At 36.8% G+C, this 26,015-nt stretch overlaps 1 protein-coding gene across 8 annotated transcripts in view; it reads left to right on the forward strand.

The window, feature by feature from the left end:
- LOC139953559 (uncharacterized) overlaps positions 1 to 23,434 on the forward strand; it is a 48,262-nt gene extending 24,828 nt beyond the window's left edge. For 2 of the 8 annotated variants that reach the window (XM_071952992.1, XM_071952996.1), the window contains 22 exons: positions 46 to 236; positions 761 to 957; positions 1,382 to 1,533; positions 1,693 to 1,812; positions 2,118 to 2,260; positions 2,551 to 2,752; positions 3,311 to 3,451; positions 5,072 to 5,302; positions 5,518 to 5,619; positions 5,934 to 6,069; positions 6,446 to 6,642; positions 6,838 to 7,060; positions 7,334 to 7,432; positions 7,587 to 7,705; positions 8,230 to 8,361; positions 10,061 to 10,294; positions 12,760 to 12,927; positions 14,870 to 15,009; positions 16,295 to 16,336; positions 19,398 to 19,424; positions 20,920 to 21,068; positions 21,396 to 23,434. In XM_071952992.1, coding sequence (XP_071809093.1) covers positions 46 to 236; positions 761 to 957; positions 1,382 to 1,533; positions 1,693 to 1,812; positions 2,118 to 2,260; positions 2,551 to 2,752; positions 3,311 to 3,451; positions 5,072 to 5,302; positions 5,518 to 5,619; positions 5,934 to 6,069; positions 6,446 to 6,642; positions 6,838 to 7,060; positions 7,334 to 7,432; positions 7,587 to 7,705; positions 8,230 to 8,361; positions 10,061 to 10,294; positions 12,760 to 12,927; positions 14,870 to 15,009; positions 16,295 to 16,336; positions 19,398 to 19,424; positions 20,920 to 21,068; positions 21,396 to 21,454 — 3,204 coding nt within the window. In that variant the 3' untranslated portion in view covers positions 21,455 to 23,434. The remainder of the gene's footprint in view (positions 1 to 45; positions 237 to 760; positions 958 to 1,381; positions 1,534 to 1,692; positions 1,813 to 2,117; positions 2,261 to 2,550; positions 2,753 to 3,310; positions 3,452 to 5,071; positions 5,303 to 5,517; positions 5,620 to 5,933; positions 6,070 to 6,445; positions 6,643 to 6,837; positions 7,061 to 7,333; positions 7,433 to 7,586; positions 7,706 to 8,229; positions 8,362 to 10,060; positions 10,295 to 12,759; positions 12,928 to 14,869; positions 15,010 to 16,294; positions 16,337 to 19,397; positions 19,425 to 20,919; positions 21,069 to 21,395) is intronic. The other 6 variants (XM_071952993.1, XM_071952994.1, XM_071952999.1 and 3 more) reach the window with 6 other exon arrangements.
- The last annotated feature ends 2,581 nt before the right edge of the window (positions 23,435 to 26,015 follow it).

Raw genomic sequence — 26,015 nt, forward strand, 5'->3', positions numbered from 1 at the left:
CATTGTGTTCAAACAGCGATATCTCGTTTTGTTGTTTTCTTCCAGGAACAAGATGGCGTTACTCCGGAACAAAGGTCAATTCTACAGAGTCCTCTAGTTCAGCCAAACCATGACCTCTTGACCCCTGAGCAGAGGTCAGACCTTAATAGTCCCATGGTTTATCAGAAGAACGAAACTGAATGGCCATCCAACGTACCAGAGTCATACTATAAGGCAAAAGACAAACAGTCAGAAAGGTAGGAAAGCGTACCAAGTACCAAATCAATTTAAATTTATAATTAACAGGTGTCAAGGCACCTGTGATAGACCGTGTAAACCGGACCCAGTTGGCTCTGCTTACTGCAAAATTCTGCACTTATGATCATTATTCTCTGCTGAATGTCTGCACTGGCTGTTTGAGCAAAGAATGCCTAGTATGTACGCAAGTGCACAAGCAATATGTCTAAGCGCAAATTTCCTTGCTTCTGTAAGCGCTGATGTGTGAATACATATAGGAGCTCATTGTCAAACATCCTTTATACCCATAGTGGATCTTGACTCAATATTATTGTTTCTTTTGAAGAGGATCTGGGCCCAACTTCATAGAGCTGCTTAAACACAAACAGTAGCTAAGCACACAACATTACTAGATTAATGTTATCATGTCACATTTTGTGAATTTGTGACTGGTATCCTGCTCATTTCTGCTAAGCAGGAAATTGCTAAGCACTATTGTTTATCTCTATGAAATTATTCCCTGATTGTATTTTCCCTTCCACAGTGAGAGACATACTCCAGTTCAGCGAAGCATAGATCCTCAATCTGACTACATACCACAACCAGTAGAAGCCGTCATACAACGCTCTACACCAACCAATCCAACATTCAACGCACCCTCTCCTAATCCAAACCAACAGAGGGCCTCTCATTATGACCATCCTCGTAGATATGCATTACCAATCACTGAGGAGGAAACCGGTAAGTAAACTGCAGCTTAACACGGCCCAATTTCATAGGTCTGTTAGCACAAAAAAACTTGCGCCTACCAAAATAGGTTATCAGCCAGAAAAACATACAGTTACATTAGCTACGATTGGTACTCCGGTCATTTTTGTTTAGCCAAGAAAGTTTGCTAAGCAGATTTTTCTGGAAAGAGAAGGGGTTTGCCCCGTTGTTCCTTGATTTGATTAGCTGTAATTGCACCAAAGCTACGTGAATGATTTGCCATCATACTCTCAAAATGTAGCTCCACAATACCTTTCAGAAAAAACACTTAATGTTGAAGCACCTTGAGCGTCACTGAGTGACGGATACGAGCGCTCTACACGTGTACAAATTATTATTATTATTTATAGAATGTTTAGTCATATATTTAAATGAAGCTTGTTTCTATTAATTCCAGGTGGTGGAGTCACGGAGGCAGATATGGCGCCAACCCGACCGAAGAATGGCAGACCGAAGAGTCGATCAAACAGGAATACCTTAGAGAAGAATGAGTATAATGGAGGAGATATGTTAGCACCACTCACTGAGGGCAATGGACCTAGTAAAGGGGTGAGTCAAATTCTTATGATCTTACTCACCAGAAGTCACCAAATATCCTGTGTATAAGGTGCTTGGCTAGTAGACACAGAATCACTGAAACGGGAATCAAGACTCAAAGCAATTGATATATTTTTGCTGATGTTGATTTTGTTTTCTTCACAATTTCAGCCAAGAGAGCCTACAAGTCGTTTCCGTAAGTGGCAGATGAAGACACAGCCTTATATTCTTCTGTCTACCGGTATACGTCTTCGTCTTAGCATTGCTGCTGGAGATCTCCTTGGCAAATCGGTAAGTAGACTGCAAATCCTGTGTGTTAATAATCACTACCTTGTAAAGACCAAGAACAACACAGAAATGGGAAAAACAAACCGTCTCCCAAGAAGAATTCTCATTGTTACACAAGGAAGTTTGTGTACAGAACATCAGAGATTGGGTTCGAGGATGAAGGAAAGAAAAAAAAAGATGTCTTCACAGGGATGTGAAAAAGAGAATGTGTAACTGTGTTTGATATTGTAATCTACTTCTAAACTTTATTTTACTTTGGTTTAAACATTTGCAAATAATTAGTTTTGATTGTTTTGGTTTAATTGTAGCATGAAGAGCTGGTGTTGTTATTGATTCAGCTTCGTCGAGATCAGTCCAACTTGGAACGATGGTTAGATATGATTGATCAAGAATTAGCTTTATTGATTGATCCAACAACGCCACCTGGAAGCCCAAGCAAGATCAGAGCAAGGTAATGTGTTACGGGTTGAAGGCACTGGACACTATTGGTAATTGTCAAAGACCAGTATTCTCACTTGGTGTCTCAACATATGCACAAAATAACAAACCTGTGAATTTGCAAGAAAATAATGAAAGAAAAAACACCTTGTTGCACAAAATTGTGTGCTTTCAGATGCCTTAGAAAGGTTTGCGCGCACTTACCTCTTAAAAACTATGTTACTTCGGAGGGAGTTGGTTCTCACATATTTATGGTAGGAGCTATATAATATAGGAATACAATATTTATTTGATTGACTTTAGGCATGGTGATTCTTTACATCGTCGTTCCAATCCAAACCTGAATGAAGAGAGACAGTTTTATGAAGAGTTGGAAATAGAACGTGAGGAAGTTCAGCGAGAGCTTGAGATCAGTGGTCCATTGGTTCATCTGGTGGACAATCTGGTCCGGATGGGAAGTTTATATGGAGGGGAGAATCATATGATTGCAAGGGAATTCTACAAGGTACGTTAAATTCAATCTTTATTTATAATATCAATATAAACCACAAGGGAAACTGACTGGGTAAATTTTGAACTTTTGGGGTTGAACAAAGAATTGACTAGAGTGGGATTCGAACCAACGACCTCCGGCACGTTAATCCGGAGGTTGTTGGTTCGAATCCCACTCTAGTCAATTCATTGTTCAACCCCAAAAGTCTTTACTTATAAATAAGGTACTTTTAGATTTGTAAACCAAAGAATGCTACAACAAGGTTATCCTTGAAAAAATGCATTCTGATTTTACCATTTTTGTGTGAATAAATCAGGTTGGCTCAGTGGTTTCTTTCCTTGCCTTTCATCGTTGTGGACCCCGGTTCAAATCCCATCTCAGATGGGGCCTAAAACTTACATAGTTTTTACAAAATTACGTTTCATGGAAGTGAAATATTGCTCAAAATGCTTTATACTATTTAAAGATTCTGCTGTAGGCTTCTAACCAAGAGGAAGAATGATCTAAACTTTTAGCATGTTGAGTGGTTTATTTGGACATTAATTCCAGCATTTTGATGATTCTTTTCAGGACAAGGTACAGAAAGACTTGGATCATATTCAACCTAAGAAATTGATTGAGTTCTCTCGACGTCTTGAAGAAGAGAAATTAAATCGAGACTTGAAAGGAGAATTACAACAGATACAGACGGCTGAAGATAAACTTCTAGAGGTAAGGGATCATTTCTGAAATATCACTATCCATTCAGTATAAGATTCATTTGGTATAAGATTATTGGAAATAAATAGTCCAGGGTTCTCCATATGTGGGTTTTCCACTCTCCCAAATTTTAAGACCACCCTGCCAAAGAATTGGCCTCCCTGCCAAAATATTTGACCACACTTCTTTTATTTTAATATTGTATCCTTTTTGTCTCTTGTTCTTGTTTATGCTCTTAGGGTTTTGGGGTTGTTTTAACCTTGGAGAAAGACTCCAAAGGGTGAAATGTCAGGCCCTAAACAAACTTTTTGCTAATTTTAAATTGTCATTTTATATAAGTTTTCCCATCACTTGAGTCCAACGATCTTGCTTTTAGTTCTATCTTAAATGTTTTCTTCATTCCTATTCCATCATTTTATCAGATTGTTTACTTCATTCAAGAGAAGGTAAAATAAAGATTTAATACCGGAAGATACCTTTTTTATTTTAACCCCCATCCTCCACTCCTGCATCAACCTATTCCTGGCCTACATGTTCCAATGAATGTCAGAGATGTTATTGTCACCTAAATGTGATTTCTGGAACCAAAGTTGTATATTTTGACAAGTATTGTGATTGTCTTATTTTGTGACATTATAAATGTATGTCAGCAAATTGTTTTAAAGTGGCTGTTTAGTGCGTAATGTTGTCAAAGTCAAAGGATAAAAATGTTTTATTTTGAATCTACATCCTTTGAATTTAAAAACACTCTGTTTTTATTTTCCCATAATTAATTTAATGCTCATTGTCCATAGATAGTCCAAAATAATTTCTAGATACTTTATCTCTCCTCTATTATAGCAAATTATGCTTCCCTCAAAGTCCATTTGTTTTAGTTATTAATAAGATGTCTATTTGTTTTGACAACAAACCTGTGTAACATTTCTCACCGTTCTTGTGTGTTTGTTGCATTGGCAAACCATTAATATTAATGCTTATAGATGGTGGAATAAAGTAAAAATTTACGAGAACGGGCCCAACTTTCTACCAACTGAGCTTTAATGTTGACAGTCTTCATATCATAGGGGGCTAGATCATAGAGTTATATATTAGAATGGTGATGCTTCTTGCACAAACGCGACGGGACCGCAAGGAGACACGCGCGCCATTCTGTACGCGCAGTGAATATGAAGAACACGTTGGAGGTTGTGTTTATTGAATGCTGACGCGATGCTGTTTTGTCAACTTACAAAATGGCCGCACAAACACATGCTAAGCAATGCCTGTTTGTTCAACTTAGAAAATGGCCGCCTGCGCGCACGCTGGGGGCGTATTTTTTTATAGGCCATTGCGCCCTCTAGTTCTTATATATAACTCTATGGGCTAGATAGATCAGTTGGTTAAGCGTTGACACGTTGATCTAAAGTCACAGGTTCATGTCCAACTCTAGTAAATATTGTTTTGTTCAACCCAAAATGACACTTCCAATATTGTATTGTATTGTGCAGTGATCACTTTGTTATGTTTATTTAATTTCTGTCTCCCAAACTGCCTGCTTGTATATCTTGACTGTCTATCATTTCTTTTACCTTGTCAAACTTTCAAAGTGAGAGGCTGAAGGCTTATCCCTAAATCCTCTTTTTATCTACACAGGAGAAGTTAAACCATCTCTACATTCTAGATAAGAAGTTACAGGAGATGTCTGCTCATGTCTCACTTCTTAAAGAAGACAAAGATCGTCTTGAGTCGGCTTTAGATCGTCTTGGCCGTCAGATGGATAAATATTGGGATGAACCTGAAGCAGTCGCTGAGATGGGATATGAACAACATCGTCTGGAGAGAGATCTGGTCAAAGTTCGCACTCAACTTGCAGTAGGAACGAAGGTAAACATGTCATTGCTTAAGATATAAGGAATCATTAGGACATTGATAATATTGATGACAATGCCAATGATAGTACTGATTTCAATAGTGTACAATTTAACACACTCCATTTGATTACGTATCAGAGCTCGGAATTCTGAGGAAAAATCCACAATACCACCGTAGAAAAAAACAAGATGAGATAATTTTCCTATTTTGATGTATTTATTTAAAAGGAACTGGAGGAAGTTGCTGCTGAGAATGGAAAGATGGAACTTGAGGTGACACTGCTGAGATCTAAACTAGAAGGACGTCATAATCGTAGTCCCAAAAACCTGGTAAGTCAATAGTCAATCTGTTTGTTGATCAGCTGGTCTACTATCAGTTACTGTGGTTCTATTTGTATGGCAAACTCAGCTCAATGTGACAATGTATACTCCTATAATTTCATGAAGTTGGTGATGAGAAGCAATTATATAGTTTTGTGTCTTGCTCAAGTGTTGTGACTGAGATTCAAACCCTATGCACTAATGACATAGCCTCCAGATCTTAAGTCCAGTGCACTAGACCACTCAGCCATGACAAGCCATAGTTGAAATGTAGTTTAAAGGTATAAAGGCTTATTGATCACTTGATTTGGTTCTTCTTGTAGGATGGAATTAGCACTAAAGAGCGACTTCAGATGGAGACAGAAGTAACAAGAGTTCAATCCTTAATGGATAGTTTGGATAAACAAAGACACCTGCTTGTTAATCAGATGCAGAATCTCAAGTTTGGATCACCAGAAGGTAAGTAGGGCATCTTAGACTGCTACTCTGTCTCTGCTCTTTAAAGGCACTGGACTCGTTTGGTAATTACTCAAATAATATAGTAGCATAAAAAATTGCTTGGTAATGAGCAGCGGAGAGCTTTTAAATCTATAGTATAAAACATTGTGAGAAATGACGAGAGATGTAATTTATTTTGAATACAAGATCTGTAAAGAGTTTCTCAATATTTATATGTTGTTCATTTGGTTTCTTTGTGACAAAAAGTGCAAACATGATTGCTTGGTAATGAGACACCCCGTGAAAAAGCCATTTAAAAACCGTGTATTATTATTATTATGATTGTAGCTGAGCACCTTTTTCTTAAATTTATAGTCCATTTTCATTTTGTCCGCAGTGGTGTCCGAGAAGATTCCTCGTCACAGACATGAGCATTCGCCTCGAACTCCCAAACAGTATACAGTGACTGACCTAGACACTATGATGTCACATGACATCAACACATCCTCTGCTACCCTGGCAACACCGGATGATAACAGCTCTAAACTAGCTCCACCACTCCGTAGAAGGGGTGACAGTTTCAATAAAGTCAAGGTGGGTTAGATTGTTTACTGTAATCAGAAACTTTAAATATATCCTAAAACGCCAAATTTGCCAGAATTTACCTGCTTAGTTTTTGACTAGTGGTCAGCGCCCTAAGCATGTCAACATAATTAAGGCACTATATAAGTTTTGGTATTATTATTATTATTAAAACAATATATTTATGCTTGTTTGTTTTTTCCCCAGCAAATAAAGGAACAACAAGTTCAGCAATCTCCTGTACTTGAATCAGCCATATCATCAACAAACCAATCGACTTATCATGCTTCCCCTCAAATACTCCACCCACAACCACGCTATCAACAACCCCCTCCACAACAAATGGAACCGTCTCCAAATAGAGATAATCAGTACTACTCGAGACCTTCCACTGAGTCTCCAAGGGGTGATCCATTGTCTCATGATAGAGGTAGGATTTTTTTATCAGTTCTTCAATTATCTTGTATTTAATATTCTTTATTAACAGACCAGTGCTCTACCAACTGTGTTATCTAGCCCAGTGTTGGCGGTCTCCCTAGTAGTCAATATCCATCTAGTCAATGTCCAGGGTGCCAGTCAGAAGACTGGTTTTAGAGGAATAACAGGTGTTTCATGAAAGAATACCTGAGGGAGTTGTCCACAATGTGTGATCTGTTTTTATCATATTTATTAATAATCCATTTTGCTTTTATCTCCTCCCTAGTGCGTAATGGATCAGCCCAACCACATGGCAACCGATCTGATAAGAGAAACACAGTAGGAGGTCACGGGAAGCGACCCAAAAGCTCAAAAGACTCCAAATGTAAGATCTCATTTTCATAACATTTTCTTAGGAATTTAAGGTAACTGTAATGAAAGTAAATTTCCATTTTCTTCAGCTGTTTTCAGCAAAAAGCAGATTATCATCCGGTTTTGGTTAAATCAAAATCAAATAAAATCAATGATGATTATTTCAGATCACACAATCAGTCGTAGCGGTGAGGTCATAGTGGGGTCACCGATGCGTCGTAGTCGATCTGTTCCTGATCGTAAAGGATTAACACCCGACAACGATAACCAAAAACTCTCTGCAATGGTAAGTAAACTCAAGCATTTTATTTATTTAACTAAACTTCCTGTATAAAAGAAAAACTAATCAATTACACTCAGTCATGGTGTACATATATTAATGAGTTTCTCGGAGAGTTAACAAATAAACATGGGAGGAGTTCTAGGCAAGGTTATTTTCATAATTAATAGTTCACATTTAATACTATGATGAATTGAATAAATGCATGTGGATTAGGGTAACTTAACATTTGAACTAAACTATATTCCTTTTTTTAATCACAACTTTTAAGTTGAAAGATCTTGATCTAACCGGTTTAATGATAAGGAGGACTAATAGTAACAACAAATATCAACAGATTATTTCACAAATTGTATACAGACTTGAAGAAAGCACCAAGATATGTGCCAGTGTCCAGATTAAATGAGGAAACTTTAACTCCTTTTACCTTATTGGCTTTGAAACACATATCAAGGTTTTGTTTGTTATCAATAACTTTTTAAACTGTAAGTATAGATTTAGATTAAACACTAGCAAACACCTTTTCATAGGATCGGCTCATGCCAGGGTCACCCCGCAAGAACAGCAACAATGATTCCAATCATGGAGCATTCTCAGACACCGAGGCAGAACCCGTCCTCAAATCCAAGAAAAAAAGCTTAAGAGTGAGCGAGGGATCACAGGTATTGATCTGGTTGCTGTGTTGCTTAAAGATGCTCATTCATAGAATGCAAAATGTAGTATAGGTACAAGACCTCTTGTCAACAAAATCTGTAAAATTGTTAGCAGATTTTTGCAGGGGCTGAAATGTTCATTGAAAAGAAAGATTTGAAGTGTTTTGAGAAATGTTTCTCAAACTATATCTTTACAAAAATTTGTGAAAAAATACAAATTCTAATCTTCGAATTGAAGATGCAATAAGTCCCTTGTTGTGTTGTCACAAGCCCAAAAGGACCCTCAATGAGGTCAAAGGAAGACTTTTTTTATAAAGTTTTTTTTTTTTCACTCTTGTGATTTTGAGCTATGCAAAGGGATTATTTGTGAAGTAGGTCTGCATCAGATTGAAGACATTCAGCATTAGGTAAGGTTTGCAGTTACACCATGTGAAAATCTCTTTCACCTGAAGACGATCAGAGCATTTGGATTGAAACGTTGAGTTATCCACTACTGATTCTTTTCAGAACCAACACTCCTCAAAGGAGACATTCACATGGTGTTAATACCACAAACCTCACCTAATTGTACTCAACCATGCAAAGTTTCAAATCCTACACATACGGCATTGACAAGTGGTTTTCTAGGTAGAAGGCTTGAGGTGCTTTTAACATGCGGTGGCAGTATTCTGCGCTTTAAACTAATACTCAATTCTAGTAGAAGCTTATGTGTTTTTACAGGTTGTATTTCTCTATAGTACAATATCTAAAATTCTCTTCAATCCTATACAATGTATCATTGCAATTCATTCTCAGCAAACATGTAGTGTCAAAAGAACTCATGACAGTACTCATGACTCAAAGTACTCAAAAGAACTCATGACTTAATACACATCAGTGTAAGGATAAAAACAAATCATGTTCTTTAAGATACAAAACAAATACATAAAGAATTTACAAAAAAAAGATGTATAAAGAAAAGAGTAGTTCATGAGTGCTCAGACTTTTCAACAAAAAGTGCAACAAAAAACTTGCTTTCCCTTTTCAACAATTGAAATTAATTAAATTATCAACATTTGAAATGAAGTATCAAATAAGGTGTTGGCTCTGTTTGCTTTTAGTCGGAAAGAAAGGTAGATTGCTAGCTATGAAGATTTCATAACTTTGCTTCAAAATGTCGACAATCTTAGGATTCCAGCTGATAGGGTTTAGTGGCTTTGAATATCATTCCATTTATTTATTCCTGAATCCTTTCCATGCAGCATGATTCACCTCATTTCCATTTGGAGTTTATTATTTATTGTTCATGTTCTGTAACACACAGCTATAGAGTGTTGTTTGTTGTATATTCACCATCATTTGCTGTTGCAATTTTTTATTTTGCTCACCTACCTTTTATGCTTTATTGTTGATTTGTTGTCTTCACTTTGAGCTTTTTCCATACAAAAATTCTGACAAAATTAAGCTGTGCACAATTAAATAGTGACATTTTATTTACTCTCTTTCTTAGTTTTGCATGATGAAGATAAAAATTTGATATTCTTAATTTTGTTATTTCTCTCCATTCATTATGGGTATCGACATGAATTTAAATGTTTGGCTTCAATGTTGGTATTATATGTTCTTTTATTTTGATCTAGTTCTGTTAATTTCATTAACATTATTTTTTTTCCCCCCTTTTTATTTGTTTTTCCTTCCCATGCTTTGCTCGATACCCTTTTATCCTCAGCCCAAAACACGGAGCCCTTCCCTTCGCCATATCCGCTCTGCACGATCCCAGACCTTGCCTGGCCGCTTCACTAACCAGTCACCACAAACTCTCCCAGTTCGGCCTCGATTGACCTCTGACCTGACTAACAGTGGTAACCGTGGCACTAACAGTAAACAACAACAGCAGCAGCAGCGGGCTAGGAGGCATACCTTCAGTGGGAACCCACTAGGCCCACAAACTGGACCATTTAAGGCACGGACATTGCATGCTAGTAACTCATTAACCATTGATCCCTCTCAAATGCACAACTAATGCTATCAACCCTATGTTGCAATGGTATCTTCCATTATAAACTTTGTCAATTATGAGGGAAAAGTAAACTTATGTTTGTTGGACTTTTGGGTTCTAAACACTTTTTTCAAACTTGTGATATTTATTAGTTTATTTTTATAGGCAGTCTATTTTTGTAAAAGAACAACAACGAATGGAAGATACCAGCAACATTTATTTATTATTTTAATTTTAAAAATAATTCTAAAATTCTAATTTCATACTAAACTTTGAAATATCTTTGCTATTAACATGAAACTAAAACCCAAACATAAAATCCTTACAATACACAGCATCAATCTAGATGTTCATTATAGCAAACAGGTGTGTTGAAGCTTACCTGTCGACACATTTAGAAGTTTGTATCAATTCAAATGTATCATACGTTCCTTCCAAAATGTTTTTTTTTCTGTTGTTGTTTTTTGAAAGTATCGAAAGTAACAAGAAGAAACTCATCATTAACCAAATAATGTATTTGACTTAAAATACAAGTTCTAAGAAAACTACATAAAGCAGTCCAAAGTTATATTATTTTGCTCCATGATAAGTCTTACATGAGTCAAGGAAACTGGTTATGGTCTGAAAGAGGAAAGCAGTCCAAAGTCATATAATTTTGCTCCATGATAAGTCTTACATGACTCAAGGAAACTTGTTTATGGTCTGAAAGAGGAAAGCAGTCCAAAGTCATATTATTTTGCTCCATGATAAGTCTTACAAGAGTCAAGGAAACTTGTTTATGGTCTGAAAGAGGTCTTGGCTTGGTTTTGGATTAATCAGTTCATCATCAGAATCAAAGTCAACATTTCTTAGTTAAATTTTACTTTTAGCTTATAACTAAGGTCATGAGTCTGTTGGTTTCCATTAAGTCAATCTTGCCGCTAGTTATTCTTGAAAGTTTCAACTTATGGTTTCCACAAAGGTCATAAATCTGTGGGTTCTTCTTTATTAATATTAGCCAGTAGGAAAGATACTGCATTGATAGTTCTCAGATTATTAAGAGAAAAAACACTTTATAAAAGTGTGTTACATGTAGGTTTTTTGTATCGACTTCCTGTAAAGAAAATTCTTTTTATGTGATTGTGGATGTCTAGAATGGCCATTTGAATCACAAACAAAACTTTACTAAGTAATTTTATTACATTTGACTCGCACAACTGTATCAGATTCAAAGCAGTTTAGGCCACTATCAATATGGGTTGACCTTCACCGCATGATTCTACCACAATCAATGTCAAGCACAGAGGAATAGATTAAATTAACAACGTGGTCAATTGTCCAAACAACAAATATTGACTGAAGAAGATAAAGGCAGATAATTTATCAATCTTGAGTGATAGAAAAATCTTCCTCTTTTACATTGTAATGTTTATCTCTTGCTGTCAAGCTATTTCTAATTTCGATTTTGAAACAGTTTAACTTCCTACTTAGTGCGTAGGAGCCGTAACAAAGCAAGTAATCTAAGCTCTTGTGTGTTTTTAAACTGAAGCTGGGCTGCAGCGCTAATGGTGGGGATTTCAAAGCATGCATCTCTAATATCCTTTTTACCAGCTGCAAAGTCTTGATCGAAATTTCCTTTCAAAAACAACTTTTCTGTAGTGAAAATCTGAAGTCTTTTTGCAGCGCAGTTTTCAAAAAAGAAGCATTTTTTTTAGGTTAGATTAGGTTCAAGCACTGTTAAATTATGCGCAAACAAAGTTGGGAATGTTGGATGCAATTGGTTGCCTTTGTAATTATATTAACCAATCAGGATAACGCATTCTGCTAAAATATGAATATTCATGAGGTCTGAGGAAGATGCTGTATACAAGGGAAGATTAGGCTGTGACCTTTGACCCAGGTAGGCAATAAAAATACAATACAAGAATATACATAACTGACATGCACAAAGCATGTCATAGGAATAATGATAAGTTCATTTATTTTTTTAGGGATGTGTGCGCAGGAGATGAAATTGTATTTTTTTTTTAGATAAAGAAGTGAACCTGATAATCTGAAACTCAATAGTAATCAGAACCATAAGGTACGCCTTGACAAAGCTGTGATTTGTTTGGTTAGGTTAGGTTTTGTATCTTTTTTTTTTAAATCATTGTTCATTGAAAAATAACTTTAGAAACTATTTGATGAAAAGGTCAAGAAAGTTGTGAAGTTAACAAGTCAATAAAGTCATTGTGTCAAATTTGGTCTCAGTGGTGAGGTTTCAAGTTATAAGCTTTGAACTTGTTCAGTCTCATTGTGTCATTTAAGATCAACCCAACTCATGGTGTGTTGTTGTAATAAAATAATCAATCTTTAGTTGGCCTGAAAGAGAATCAAACCCAAAATGTATCAATTTTATAAAAGATGTCTAGAATTTGCCTAAATAATCCTTTGATATTTATTTTCTGCAGGGTGTACAAGATGACATAGCTATACATGAATTTGAGGCAGCTATGACGGTAACTGAAAATGAATATGAAGACTACGCTCGGACTGAACCATCTCAACCAGTAACATCGGATGTAGTACGAGGTGATTACAAATCAGTAGAGGTGGATGAATCAACTGGAGGAGGATTGGTAAGTTCAAATAAATCATTGCAAACTTTCATTTTGATACTGGCTATAAACTGAATAATTAGTGGTAAACTTGAGGAATGTTTGTAAGAGACTTTCTTGTACATGTAAAAAATAGTTTGTAAAGTTTTATGATATGGGTTTAAAGATGATCGAGAATATGATCAAAAATGGTACTCATCAGTTGTTACTATGGTAACGCATCACTCATTACTATGGTATTGCAATTATCATTCATTACTACGGTAACCACAAAGTGTGATTCTTACATCTCTCATATCTTCTTTCATCTTTCATGTTCCTTCTCCATCAAACCTTGCCTATCAAATGTCTCACAATCGCCCCCTCCCCTTCTACCCCCAAACTCGATCCTTTCTCATCACCACCTTTCATTGCTCTGATCCTCATCTTATCTTTATTTTCTCATCTTTGTATCATCCCTCCTGCTCTTCTTCTTCTACCCACCTCTCTTCTCCTCAGTCGTACGAGGTTCTTGCCAATGTACCTCTGACTTATTATCAGACCAAGAGGAAGTTGCTCAGAGAGTGGTTCTTTGCGTCGTCTGAACCTTCACAACAACAGGTTCATTCCTGAATCTACTCCCATTGATCTCAATCATGATTTAGCCAACTGGTTTCGTTTCCATCCAGTCACATGTCAAACCAAAATTAGTCTGCTCTCTGTACTTGTATTATCATAGATACTTATAACTATAAAAAGGGAACCAATCCAAGATGGCTACATCAGGATTTGGATCTTACCCGTAGCATACTAGACAGTGTTTCCTTTCATTTCAAATTGTCTTAAAACATTTTACATAAATGAAAACAAATAATTTTTTTTTTTTTTTTTTTTTTTTTTACACTTCAACAGAAAGTCAACCTTTTTTTGTTTTACAGTTTAATAGCGTAGTAAATCAAAGTTGATATTTAAGGAAACACTGCTCTAGTCAGGATACCTCAGTTTTAATAAAGATAATATTTGATTAACCAAGTTGTTATTTCCTCCTCATGCTGCACATTAATTACTACATGAATGTTACGGACCGTTTAGATTGTAAGAAAACCTCTTCATTCAAGGAATGTTTATATTGAATGTTGTTTCTTCCGCTGATTGAAGCTGTTGCTGAGTCATGTTTGAACAAGTTTTGATTTGTGGCCTTGTTGTCCAACATGAAATGCACCATGTCTTCTTAAATTACATTAGTACAAGGACTAGAAACATAATGTTCTTGTTTGTTTTACCCCTTGATTTGAGAAATGAATGATTTCAACAAAATTGACCGATTTTCAGAGGGCTTAATTTTTTGAATGGCCCAATATGTTTCTGCCTGAGTTCTTGAACTTAACTGTGGGATTATTTGATAACTTCGTTTAAAACAAAAGGTTGTGTTTTATCTGATCAGTGTTTGATGAAACAGTTCTGTGATAACGGTTTGTTCCAGTGTTACCTTTCTTGTTCTTGCTGCCAACTTGTGCATTTCACTGGTTGTTCTTCTTTTAGAATGATATTCCCCTTCCTACAAAAGCATGAGCAAGCAGTTTGGCTTTTAGTTATGCTTCTTGCCTCTTGAAATACTTAGTTTGCAGTAAATGTTTTTATTGCAATTTTGATTTATGCTGGTAATATTCAGAACCATTTGTTATGTGAAAAAGTTGATTGATCCTTAATCACTACAAGAAGCCGTTGATAGAACTAAGAAAAAAGTAAGAAGTTGTGTTTTGAAGAAGCCAAACATTTATGTTAACCTTGCATGATGTTGTTTACCTAAGCCTGATTTCCATTTCTGTGCTTCCCTTGGAAAAATCAGATGAAGGATTTTTTTTTTTAAACCTTATGCAGTAAATCCTTATACTCAATGAAATATTCCTACTGTTTTTCCAAGGAATATTTACCCTGCCTGATATAACTTCCTAATGACTTCTGACTTTTAATTTATTTTTAGCTTGGTATGCCAGCCAAGATTTTAATCCCAGATCGTTACATCTCAGAAGAAGATGAAGAAGAATTGATGTTATCACCAGAAGAGAAAGAAAGACAAGAGAAACGAGTTGATCGAATTACTAAGATGTTATCAGCTCACAGGTTGGTTTTTAGGTTTCTTATATAACTGTAGGTCTGTGTTGGGATGAATGTATTGGGGTAGTGTTATGGACAGTTTAGGATGATGTGTGTGAGGGTGTATGTTTAACTAAGAGGTTCGCGGTAGCACCACAGTTTAGGATGATGTGTGTGGGGGTTTATGTTTAACTAAGAGGTTCGCGGTAGCACCACAGTTTAGGATGATGTGTGTGGGGGTTTATGTTTAACTAAGAGGTTCGCGGTAGCACCACAGTTTAGGATGATGTGTGTGGGGGTTTATGTTTAACTAAGAGGTTCGCGGTAGCACCACAGTTTAGGATGATGTGTGTGGGGGTTTATGTTTAACTAAGAGGTTCGCGGTAGCACCACAGTTTAGGATGATGTGTGTGGAGGTTTATGTTTAACTAAGAGGTTCGCGGTAGCACCACAGTTTAGGATGATATGTGTGGGGGTTTATGTTTAACTAAGAGGTTCGCGGTAGCACCACAGTTTAGGATGATGTGTGTGGGGGTTTATGTTTAACTAAGAGGTTCGCGGTAGCACCACAGTTTAGGATGATGTGTGTGGGGGTTTATGTTTAACTAAGAGGTTCGCGGTAGCACCACAGTTTAGGATGATATGTGTGGGGGTTTATGTTTAACTAAGAGGTTCGCGGTAGCATCACAGTTTAGGATGATGTGTGTGATGGTGTAGGTGTATTTTTAACTAAGAGGTTCGCGGTAGCACCATGTGAATATCTCTTTTGAGAAGTGTTGGTTCTGAAAAGAACTGGTGATTAACAACTCAAGGTTTGGATCAGTATGCTCTGATTGTCTACAGGAGAAATGGAGGGCGTATGTTTGGATGTTTTAAGGTGTGCTTCAGGGATTGTTAGGGCATGTGTAGTTAAATGAATGACAGGTATTTCAGTAAAGGGAATGTTATTTTTGTCCATGATGTCATCGGAGTGTAACTCTGTCTCTGTGGGATTATTTTTGTAACATTTTGTACCCATCATTAGTCTCAGTTTTGTTGTGTGTTTTGTAAACGATTCTTTGCCTTGAAAGAATTGTTGCTTATTATTTCTTTTTCTTCTTTCTCTTGGGGTTAATTGTTCATGATTCCACCACTAGTCTGATCGTGGGGGTGTTTGATAAAATAACTGCCTCCCGTTTCCAATCATAGTACATGTATTTGCGTTTCTTTGGTCGTCTGTGTTCTAATGCATTTTATCAATGCTTTATCTTTATACTCTATCCGAACTTGACCAAAACCAAAACCTTGGACCTCTTTAAACCCATCCCCAAAGACTGTCCGATACTGAAGCACCCAATGATAGCGGCGATCAGAGGTGGGTACTAGGAATCTGCTGATTGTTCCTTGCTTGAACGGCTCCCAATCATCTCTCATAGGAAGCATGATGTCCACTCAGGGTTCATACACACACAGCTTGGGAAAGCCAGGAAAATGTGGGAACTGTAACCAATAGATGTGTTTATATCATGGAAAAACAGGAAAATATTGGAGTTTAACCACAAGATGTAAATTTTTCCATGACAAGGAAAACCAGGAAATTTTGGAATAGATTGTACAAGGTGTTGGTTTTATTTCAATGCATGACAGAAGAATATGAAATTATTTGTCGTGATTATATTAAAATGCTTCAGCTGTTGTGGATGGAGCAGTGACTTTTAAGATTCATAAAAGGGGGGCGGGGCGAGGGAGTAAGCAAAGGGAGTAATTTTGCTGAATACATGAACATTGGATTAGGAATCTATAATTTTATTTTATTTGTTTTTATTCTGGAGGAAAGACATGTGTATGAACCCTGCCCTTATAAAATGCATGTGCCCTGCACTGTTTGTACTGCTGTGTCAAAGGTCATAAAGTGATGTCAGAGATCATCCATGCATGGTACAGCGCCCTCGCACTGTTTATTTCCTTCGTGCTGAGAAAAGTGGAAAATGCTAAGTGGGAAGAATTTCTGTTCAGTGGCTTTGGTCCATCGCTATACGCAATCTGTCGCTTCCTATGAATGAAAAGCTGTTCTTTAGTTATTTTTGCTTGCAGATTTGCTTTAAGAAAAGTGGAGTTAGTATTTTTTGTTTACCTTCCTTTTGTAATAGTCTGATTTGTTTTTGTTTTGTTTTGAGATATTTTTTTTTTTTTTTTTTGGTGGGGGGGTGGGGATTCCTTCTAAGAATGATAACTAGTGTATATCTGATCAATTTATTTAGTAAGCCTGTCTCTGGGACAAGATCGAGGACAATATTCTTTTAGGGATTTAAAAAGTTGTTTTCCTTTGTTTCCTGCACACTTGAAACCCCTGTGATTTTATTGTTTTGTTTGGTTTTGTTTGTTGTTTGGTTTGGTTTGGATGTGATGGGCCTTTGATATAAGAGTGAAGGTGGGTTTGTTCATTGTTGTTTGGTTTCTGCACTGTTGGTTTGTTTGTTTGTTGTGCACCTGTTATTGAGAACCTATTTTACCTGTTTGAAAGTTCCTGTTCAAATAGAAGATTTACTTCAACCAGTATTTTAGGAAACCTAAACCAATCATGGGTTTGCTCAGGGTTGTTCCTGGTTTCAGGATTCTCTGAATCGTGTCTTTACATTCTTGAAAGAACCAAAGTAGTGTGACTTGAGTTCAGCAAGACATTTGCATAGATGTTCTATAGTTCATAGCAAATTAGAATCCATATCCTAAACTAAATATTAAGTTTCATGCTAAGCTAGCCTCATGCTTGGTGTTCATTAAAGTCAATCGGTTGCGATCTCCCACAATTCCAATCATTCAAATTCATGTTGCATTGTGGGAAGCTAATAAAAGCATTCCAGAACCTGTCACTGTTTGATTTGTATTGCAATGTAAGATACATTTATCTTTAGAAACAAAGATCATCGCTGAGTTGAAATCAATACATTATCGCTAGAATGCAGGAACCTGTTGGTTTTCATTAATAGAGATTTTGTTTTGTCATGAGCGAATAAGATCAAAGTGTGGGTCATGAGAAGGGCCAAGGGGCAGGGTCAGGAAGGGGGGTGGGGGAGGTAAGTAAACATCTGAGTTATCATTTACCCCATGGTGCGAGAGTGAAGACAGCAGGATATGCTGATTGGTTGACGGTGTTGCACTAACGTTAAATTAACACACAATGGAGTAATACCAAACAAAGTTAATATCAACTAATTGAATCAATTCACTGATGTACATGACGTATTTGACTTCACACTGGTTTAGTCCAGCAAGTGTTCATACTACATTGCAGAATGTTACATTTAACAAGATGTTTCTCGTAATGCAGTGGATGGGTCCAGGCTGGTATGTAGGTGGTGGCACTTGATCAAACAACAAAATGACCAAATTCATAGAGCAATTATACAATGATAACTAATAAAATTGCAGATAAATTTGCCTTAGCCTACCCTAGTACCCAATCTCTCACCCTAATACCCAAACTTATACCCTAGTACCCAAACTCATACCCTACCCTAGTACCCAAATACATGCCCTAGAACCCAAACTCGTACCCTAAATGTACCCTACCACTCTAAGTCTAACCCTACATGTACTCTAGTACCCAAACCCATACCCTAGTACCAAACCCTTACCCTTCCCTAGAACACTCTTACCCTACCCTAGTACCCAAATACATACCTTACTACCAAACTCATACCATAGTACCCAAACTGTGACCCTACCCTTGACCCAAATTATACCCAACATTGTTACCCATCCTGACTCTCCTAAATGACTCCTCCCCCATGAACCCTTCCTTCCACACCTCCTTTTCTCTTGCCTCAGTTCTTCCTACAGTATGTTACACTTTGCTGCTGTATTCCATTGATATTCATTGTGCTTTTCACTCCCTCCGTGTCATTCCTTACTCCTCCTTGTGACATCAAGTAACCCTTCTCCGTTTCTTCAAGTTACACCCATCACTCCAAACTCATTACATCATCTTCCTCTGTACCCAAAGTTATTTCCTCTACCACTTCAAGCGAGACCTTTTTTTGTTGCAACTCATTACATCTCTTCCCTCCATGCCACCCCCAAATGAGCCCCTACCCCTCCCCCTTAGCCCCTAATGTCCCCCACCTTGCCATCCTGGATCAAAAACATCTCCTCCCCTTGCCCACTCATGCACCCCTAAATGAGCCCCCCCCCCCCCCCCACCCAAACGAGCCCCTAATGTCCCCCCTACCATACCACCCTGGATCAAGAACTGACCTCCTCCCCTCGCCCACTCATGCACCCCAAACAAGTGGCCACCCAAACCCCCCACCTTACCACCCTGGATCAATAACTGACCTCACGGTGTGTTTGAAGCTGATCATGATTGCTGTGTTTCCTCTTTCTCTCTTGCTCTTTTATCCTTCTCACTTCTACCAACTCCCGATTCGTCGGAGTAGTTTACAAGATTGGCGTCCAAGTGAAATGTAAGTTTCTACTGACACTCTCTTTCCCATTGGGTCCAATTTCATAGCACTGCTTGGTGATTAACATTCTCCTGCTTACTATAGCAGAAAAATTTGCTAAGCATAAGCGTATTTCACAGGTTAGCTTGAAACTTAGGCGGCCATCTTGTGCGTTCACCATTGATTTGTGTTGTTACGCCAATACGCCTTAGCACTGTAATACCTTTCTGTACGCTACGCTTAGCAGCGCTTTAAAATATAGAACCTTGCGCAGTAAGCACATAATTGGCTGTTAAGCGGCTCTATGAAATTGGACCCTGGTCTTAATTATACAAAAGCTGGATATAGCATTGATCATCAAAAGATGAACTCCAAAGGTTTCCATCATATTACTCCTCTCAAAGACATTGACTAAAGCAAAGTTCATACTTCCTGTGAATGCAAAGCGAATTTTGACGTCGCAAGGCTGTGTTTGCTGCAAATGTCTCCGCAGAAGTTGAGCACACCTTTCGTCTTCTGTATTGTTTTGGGGGAGTTTGCGGCGTCAAAATTTGTATCGCATTAGCAGGAAGTACCTCATGGGCTTTAAGCAAACTAGTGAGTGTAAAAAACAGGAGTATAAACATGGCACCTTATTGGCTTCATATGATGCAGTATCCAGTTTGTATCATATAGATCAGTGTTTTTACCCCTTGGTCATTTTGGTTTGTGGTGGGCTAATTCATTTATAACTGTTCTAGAAACCTCACAGTCACTGTAATTTCAGACTTAAGTGATAAGGAATTGTGTTATTCATCCTTTTCTTTTAGCAAATGAAAGAGAAGATTTTATACCCAGTCATTTCATCGCTATACTGTGGTATGCCTCAACTGTATAGATTACATTTAGTACTGCAGCTGCAAATTGGTAGTTTGGACATCCAGTAAGAACCAAGAAAGGCTGCAATGGCTGCAAAATCGCAGCCTATAAATTCCGATTGATCTCAGTTGCATACATACGCTCATTGGCAATACAGGGATCTGTTATAATATATCATGTGTAGCTAGATCAAGTTGTAGATAGAGTTTGGAAGCTAAGACAATTTTGAGTTCTTGAGATTGGTCAGAAGTATTGTTACAAAAGGAACACAAGTGACAAGAAGGTTTGTTGTTTGTTTGTATATGTAGACATTATTTAAAAAAGGAAGAACGAGTAAGGAATGACTGATATCAAAAACACGTTTTTTTGGGGGGGGGAGGAAGACCATCGGATACTTGATAGGAAGATTGGATTAGAATCACAATTACAGTCAAATGTGACAAGGAGGTTTTTAGTTTGTTTGTTTGTTTTTGTTTGTAGGTTAGAGGACACACACAATGTAGAAGCCTGGATCGGAGGATCTTGTCTGTTATTTCTGCAGTAAGAGGTTACAAAGAAGAAATACACAAAGAAAACCCCTTCCCTTAAAGAATGCTTTGATTACAAGTGCAACAATTTGAAGATAAAATCCAATTTTCAACTTTCTCATTATCTTCAGCTTGTCTGACTGGGATCAGTCCCAAGGACATCATGAGTCAACTGAACTTAGGTCCAAACTTGAAGAAGAAAGACAAGCAAGAAAAGAGGTCCTCGCAATAAGACGAGCTTTGGCACAAGAGGTCAAAGAACAAAGCAAGGTCATGGCAGGTCAGTTGGGTTAAATGTCCAAGTAATATATTTTTACTGTTCTGTGTCTGTGGGATATTGTTGGTGTTTTATTGATTCTGTGCAAGTTCTCAATATACATGAACAGATTGTTAAAGACCTACCAATTTCTGTGTTGAGCCATCTGGCCTTTGACAGCCTGTGCTAGGTGTTAAGGTTCCAATACCCCTCCCCTGCCAATCAAACCTTCTGGCATACTGGGGTGCCAGTAACTAGTAGACCCTTTCTGCACTTTTGTTATTCTTGGGGTTGCTCAGTTCTGTGGTTCCCTCCCTGATTTAAAGATCAAATATTGAATAATCTTGACAGCTCGTAGCATGAAGATCAGTACTGGAACTCCTCCTCAACAAGTATCACTAGCAAGATGACAACATCACCATGGCAACATCACCATGGCAACATCACCATGACAACATCACCATGACTTGAGACTATAAGCTGTGGTTAGCGTCGATTGTCTGCAACTGTCTAAGCTCGTATGACTGCGGTGATTCTTATACTACTGGCTGAAAGTTTCTGATTCATCGAAGCTGACTCGACAGTTCATGTCATGGTAAGCGAATTACCATGCGTTACCATGGAAATAGATTTAACAGATATTCAATATAATAACATGTAATAGAGATGAAGCTGGTAACCATAGAGTGGATACCAGCATTCTTACGATGATCATACCTCTTATGCCTGCACCGTTTGAAAAAAATGAAGTAACTTTTTATATTAAGTTCCGTGTTGTGAGGTTTTTTTATCATCAATAACATTACTGATGAAATTTTAGTTTTATATCACAAGCTATATGAAGATTTAATGGTGTTCATAGAATATTGATACCTTCTTTCTTTTTTTTCTTTTTTAGATGAATTGACACTTTTGATTTTTAACCTATTAATAACCTTTGCTAATCTGAAATTTAATTTCTATAAATTGTATTGTTTGTTATCACACTAATAATGTTATTGCATTATTTTAAGTTTGGTGTAATTTTTAGTTGTGTGCATATAATCCTTTGTAAAGGAAGGTGTATTTAGCAGAGTTTTATTTTTACATTTTTTCAGATGTAAATTCTTAATGTTTCAGAAGTTACAAAAGGCCAGAAATTACAAATACAGAAAGTGTTCACTTGTTGGGAAATACTCAAAAAACAAAAACACATTGCTTCCAAAGTCAAATCCTCAGCCCAAATCAAATGCAATCAAATGTTTTAGAAGTCGTTTTATTTTTGTGAATTTTAAATTGGTAACGAGGATGCAGTTTGAAAGTGGCCAGGTTTGATTATTTTGGAGTCAGGTTTGTTATTGACTCGACCTGAACTTTACAACAAATTATAACTTGCCTTTAAATTGTTTGATGCTTGCTGTGAATATTTAGTAATGAACAGAAATGCAAATTAGCTGAGATTTAGGTTAACCAACATTTATAATTTAGTTTTTGTATTTTCCTCTGTTGGTAAAAAGGAGAAAATTATTCACTGCAAAGTTTGTATTCAGTTTATTGATATGTCTGATAGTCAGAAGTTTAAAAAAACATGAGGCAAATAGTTGCCCCATTTCAAAAAGATCCTTGATTGATGTTTTTTTTTAAACATAGGTTTCTTTTTGGATTGTTTCAGTTTGATTTTAAAGATGTTGTTTGAGCTGAGTTTCATTCATTTCAGAAATTTCACCAACTTGAAAATAAGCTTCAAATGAATGGGTTTTTATTGAGGTCTGTTAAAGCCATTGGACTCTTTCGGTAAACAGTGTTGTCCAAGGCCCACACTTTGTGTACCACAACTTCTATATCAAATAACAAACCTGTGAAAATTTAGGCTCAATCGGTCATAGGAGTCGGGAGAAAACTACGGAAAAACCCACCCTTGTTTCCGCGCGTTTCGCCGTGTCATGACATGTGTTTAAAATAAATCCGTAATTCTCGTTAACGAGAATTTATATTGTTTTGCTGTTTTCTAAAAAAGTAAAGCATTTCATGGAATAATATTTCAAGAGAAGTCTTTCACCATTGCCTTCTGTAACCCCTGTAAGTTATTTGTAAATCTGTGAACTTTTATTTTTCTTTTCGGAACCGAAAGGGTCCATTGGCTTTAAGATGTACCCATTTTATTTTACTTGAAATAGTTAGTAAAAGCCTAGCTTTTATGAAGGCAAATAGGAAACTGCCATCTTTATTTTAAAACTTAAAGATAACAAAAAAAATTTTTTTTTGACCTTTCACATTTGACACTGGACAGATTTTGTAGCCACTGATTGTATATAAGATGTAAACACACTAGGTGCTTCCATGCTTCCATGCAAATGTATTTTGATAAATAGAGCAGATGGATTAAAATGCTGTGGTTATTTTAGAGAAAACGCCTTTAGCTCTTTTATATTTCCGTATAATTGTTTTGAAAATTTAATTTGAATTTAATGAAGTACACTAAGTACACAAGGCATTACAATGTGCATTTTAAGTTTAGCCTTATGTACTTATCATTTTTTTTGCTTTTTGCTTAAAATAATGTACAAGGCCTTTTGTGCTTAGCAATTTGTGAAAAGTATACAAGTGTATAGCGCTATGTGCTTAGCAATTTGTGAAAAGTATACAAGTGTATAGCACTATGTGCTTAGCAATTTGTGAAAAGTATACAAGTGTATAGCGCTATGTGCTTAGCAATTTGTGAAAAGTATACAAGGCTTTTTATAGCCTTGTGTTTTTTCTTTCGCAATTTTTGCTTGAGAAAATGTACAAGGATATAGCCTTGTGTAATTGTTTTTTCTAAATCAAGTTTTGCATGAACAAGGCGCCTCATGTACTACGCTCATGTACTTTTCGAGCCTTGTTAACTTTTTCCAGCGAAAAATTCACAAGGGTATAGCCTTGTACATTTTTTCAAGCAAAAATTTAACACTTTTTCGAGCGAAAAGTTCACAAGGCTATAGCCTTGTACATTTTTTCGAGTGAAAAGTTCACATTTTTTCAAGCGAAAAGTTCACATTTTTTCAAGCAAAAAGTTCACAAGACTATAGCCTTGTCTACTTTTTCGAGCGAAAAGTTCACATTTTTTTGAGCGAAAAGTTCACAAGGCTATAGCCTTGTACATTTTTTCGAGTGAAAAGTTCACATTTTTTCAAGCGAAAAGTTCACATTTTTTCAAGCAAAAAGTTCACAAGACTATAGCCTTGTACACTTTTTCGAGCGAAAAGTTCACATTTTTTTGAGCGAAAAGTTCACAAGGCTATATAATATAGCCTTGTACACTTTTTCGAGCGAAAGTTCAAATTTTTTTGAGCGAAAAGTTCACAAGGCTATAGCCTTGTACATTTTTTCGAGTGAAAAGTTCACATTTTTTCAAGCGAAAAGTTCACATTTTTTCAAGCAAAAAGTTCACAAGACTATAGCCTTGTACACTTTTTCGAGCAAAAAGTTCACATTTTTTTGAGCGAAAAGTTCACAAGGCTATATAATATAGCCTTGTACACTTTTTCGAGCGAAAGTTCAAATTTTTTTGAGCGAAAAGTTCACAAGGCTATAGCCTTGTACATTTTTTCGATCGAAAAGTTCACACTTTCGAGCGAAAAGTTCACAAGGCTATAGCCTTGTACACTTTTTCGAGCGAAAAGTTCACAAGGCTATAGCCTTGAACATTTTTTCGAGCGAAAGTTCACATTTTTTCGAGCGAAAAGTTCACGTTTTTAAGCAAAAAGTTCACAAGGCTATAGCCTTGTACACTTTTTCAAGCGAAAAGTTCACAAGGCTATAGCCTTGTACACTTTTTCGAGCAAAAATTTCACAAGGCTATAGCCTTGTACATTTTTTCGAGCGAAAGTTCACATTTTTTCAAGCGAAAAGTTCACGTTTTCAAGCAAAAAGTTCACAAGGCTATAGCCTTGTACACTTTTTCAAGCAAAAAGTTCACAAGGCTATAGCCTTGTACATTTTTTCAAGCAAAAAGTTCACAAGGCTATAGCCTTGTACATTTTTTCAAGCAAAAAGTTCACAAGGCTATAGCCTTGTACATTTTTTCAAGCAAAAAGTTCACACTTTTTCGAGCGAAAAGTTCACAAGGCTATAGCCTTGTACACTTTTTCGAGCGAAAAGTTCACAAGGCTATAAGCCTTGTACATTTTTTCGAGCGAAAGTTCACATTTTTTCGAGCGAAAAGTTCACGTTTTCAAGCAAAAAGTTCACAAGGCTATAGCCTTGTACACTTTTTTGAGCGAAAATTTCACAAGGCTATATAGCCTTGTACATTTTTTCGAGCGAAAGGTTCACAAGGCTATAGCCTTGTACTTTTTTTCAAGCGAAAAGTTCACACTTTTTCGAGCAAAAAGTTCACAAGGCTATACACTTTTTCAAGCAAAAAGTTCACAAGCCTATAGCCTTGTACATTTTTTCGAGCAAAACGTTCACAAGGCTATAGCCTTGTACTTTTTTTCAAGCGAAAAGTTCACACTTTTTCGAGCAAAAAGTTCACAAGGCTATACACTTTTTCAAGCGAAAAGTTCACAAGGCTATAGCCTTGTACATTTTTTCGAGCGAAAGTTCACATTTTTTCGAGCGAAAGTTCACATTTTTTCGAGCGAAAAGTTCACGTTTTCAAGCAAAAAGTTCACAAGCCTTGTACACTTTTTCAAGTGAAAAGTTCACAAGGCTATAGCCTTGTACATTTTTTCGAGCGAAAGTTCACATTTTTTCAAGCAAAAAGTTCACAAGGCTATAGCCTTGTACATTTTTTCGATCGAAAAGTTCACACTTTTTCGAGCGAAAAGTTCACAAGGCTATAGCCTTGTACTTTTTTTCAAGCGAATAGTTCACACTTCTTCGAGCGAAAAGTTCACATGGCTATAGCCTTGTACATTTTTTCGATTGAAATGTTCACAAGGCTATAGCCTTGTACATTTTTTCGAGCAAAAAGTTCACAAGGCTATAGTCTTGTACATTTTTTCGAGC

The sequence above is a fragment of the Asterias amurensis genome, chromosome 22 (genome assembly GCF_032118995.1).
Source record: "Asterias amurensis chromosome 22, ASM3211899v1".
In the NCBI taxonomy this organism is placed as follows: Eukaryota; Metazoa; Echinodermata; class Asteroidea; order Forcipulatida; family Asteriidae; genus Asterias; species Asterias amurensis.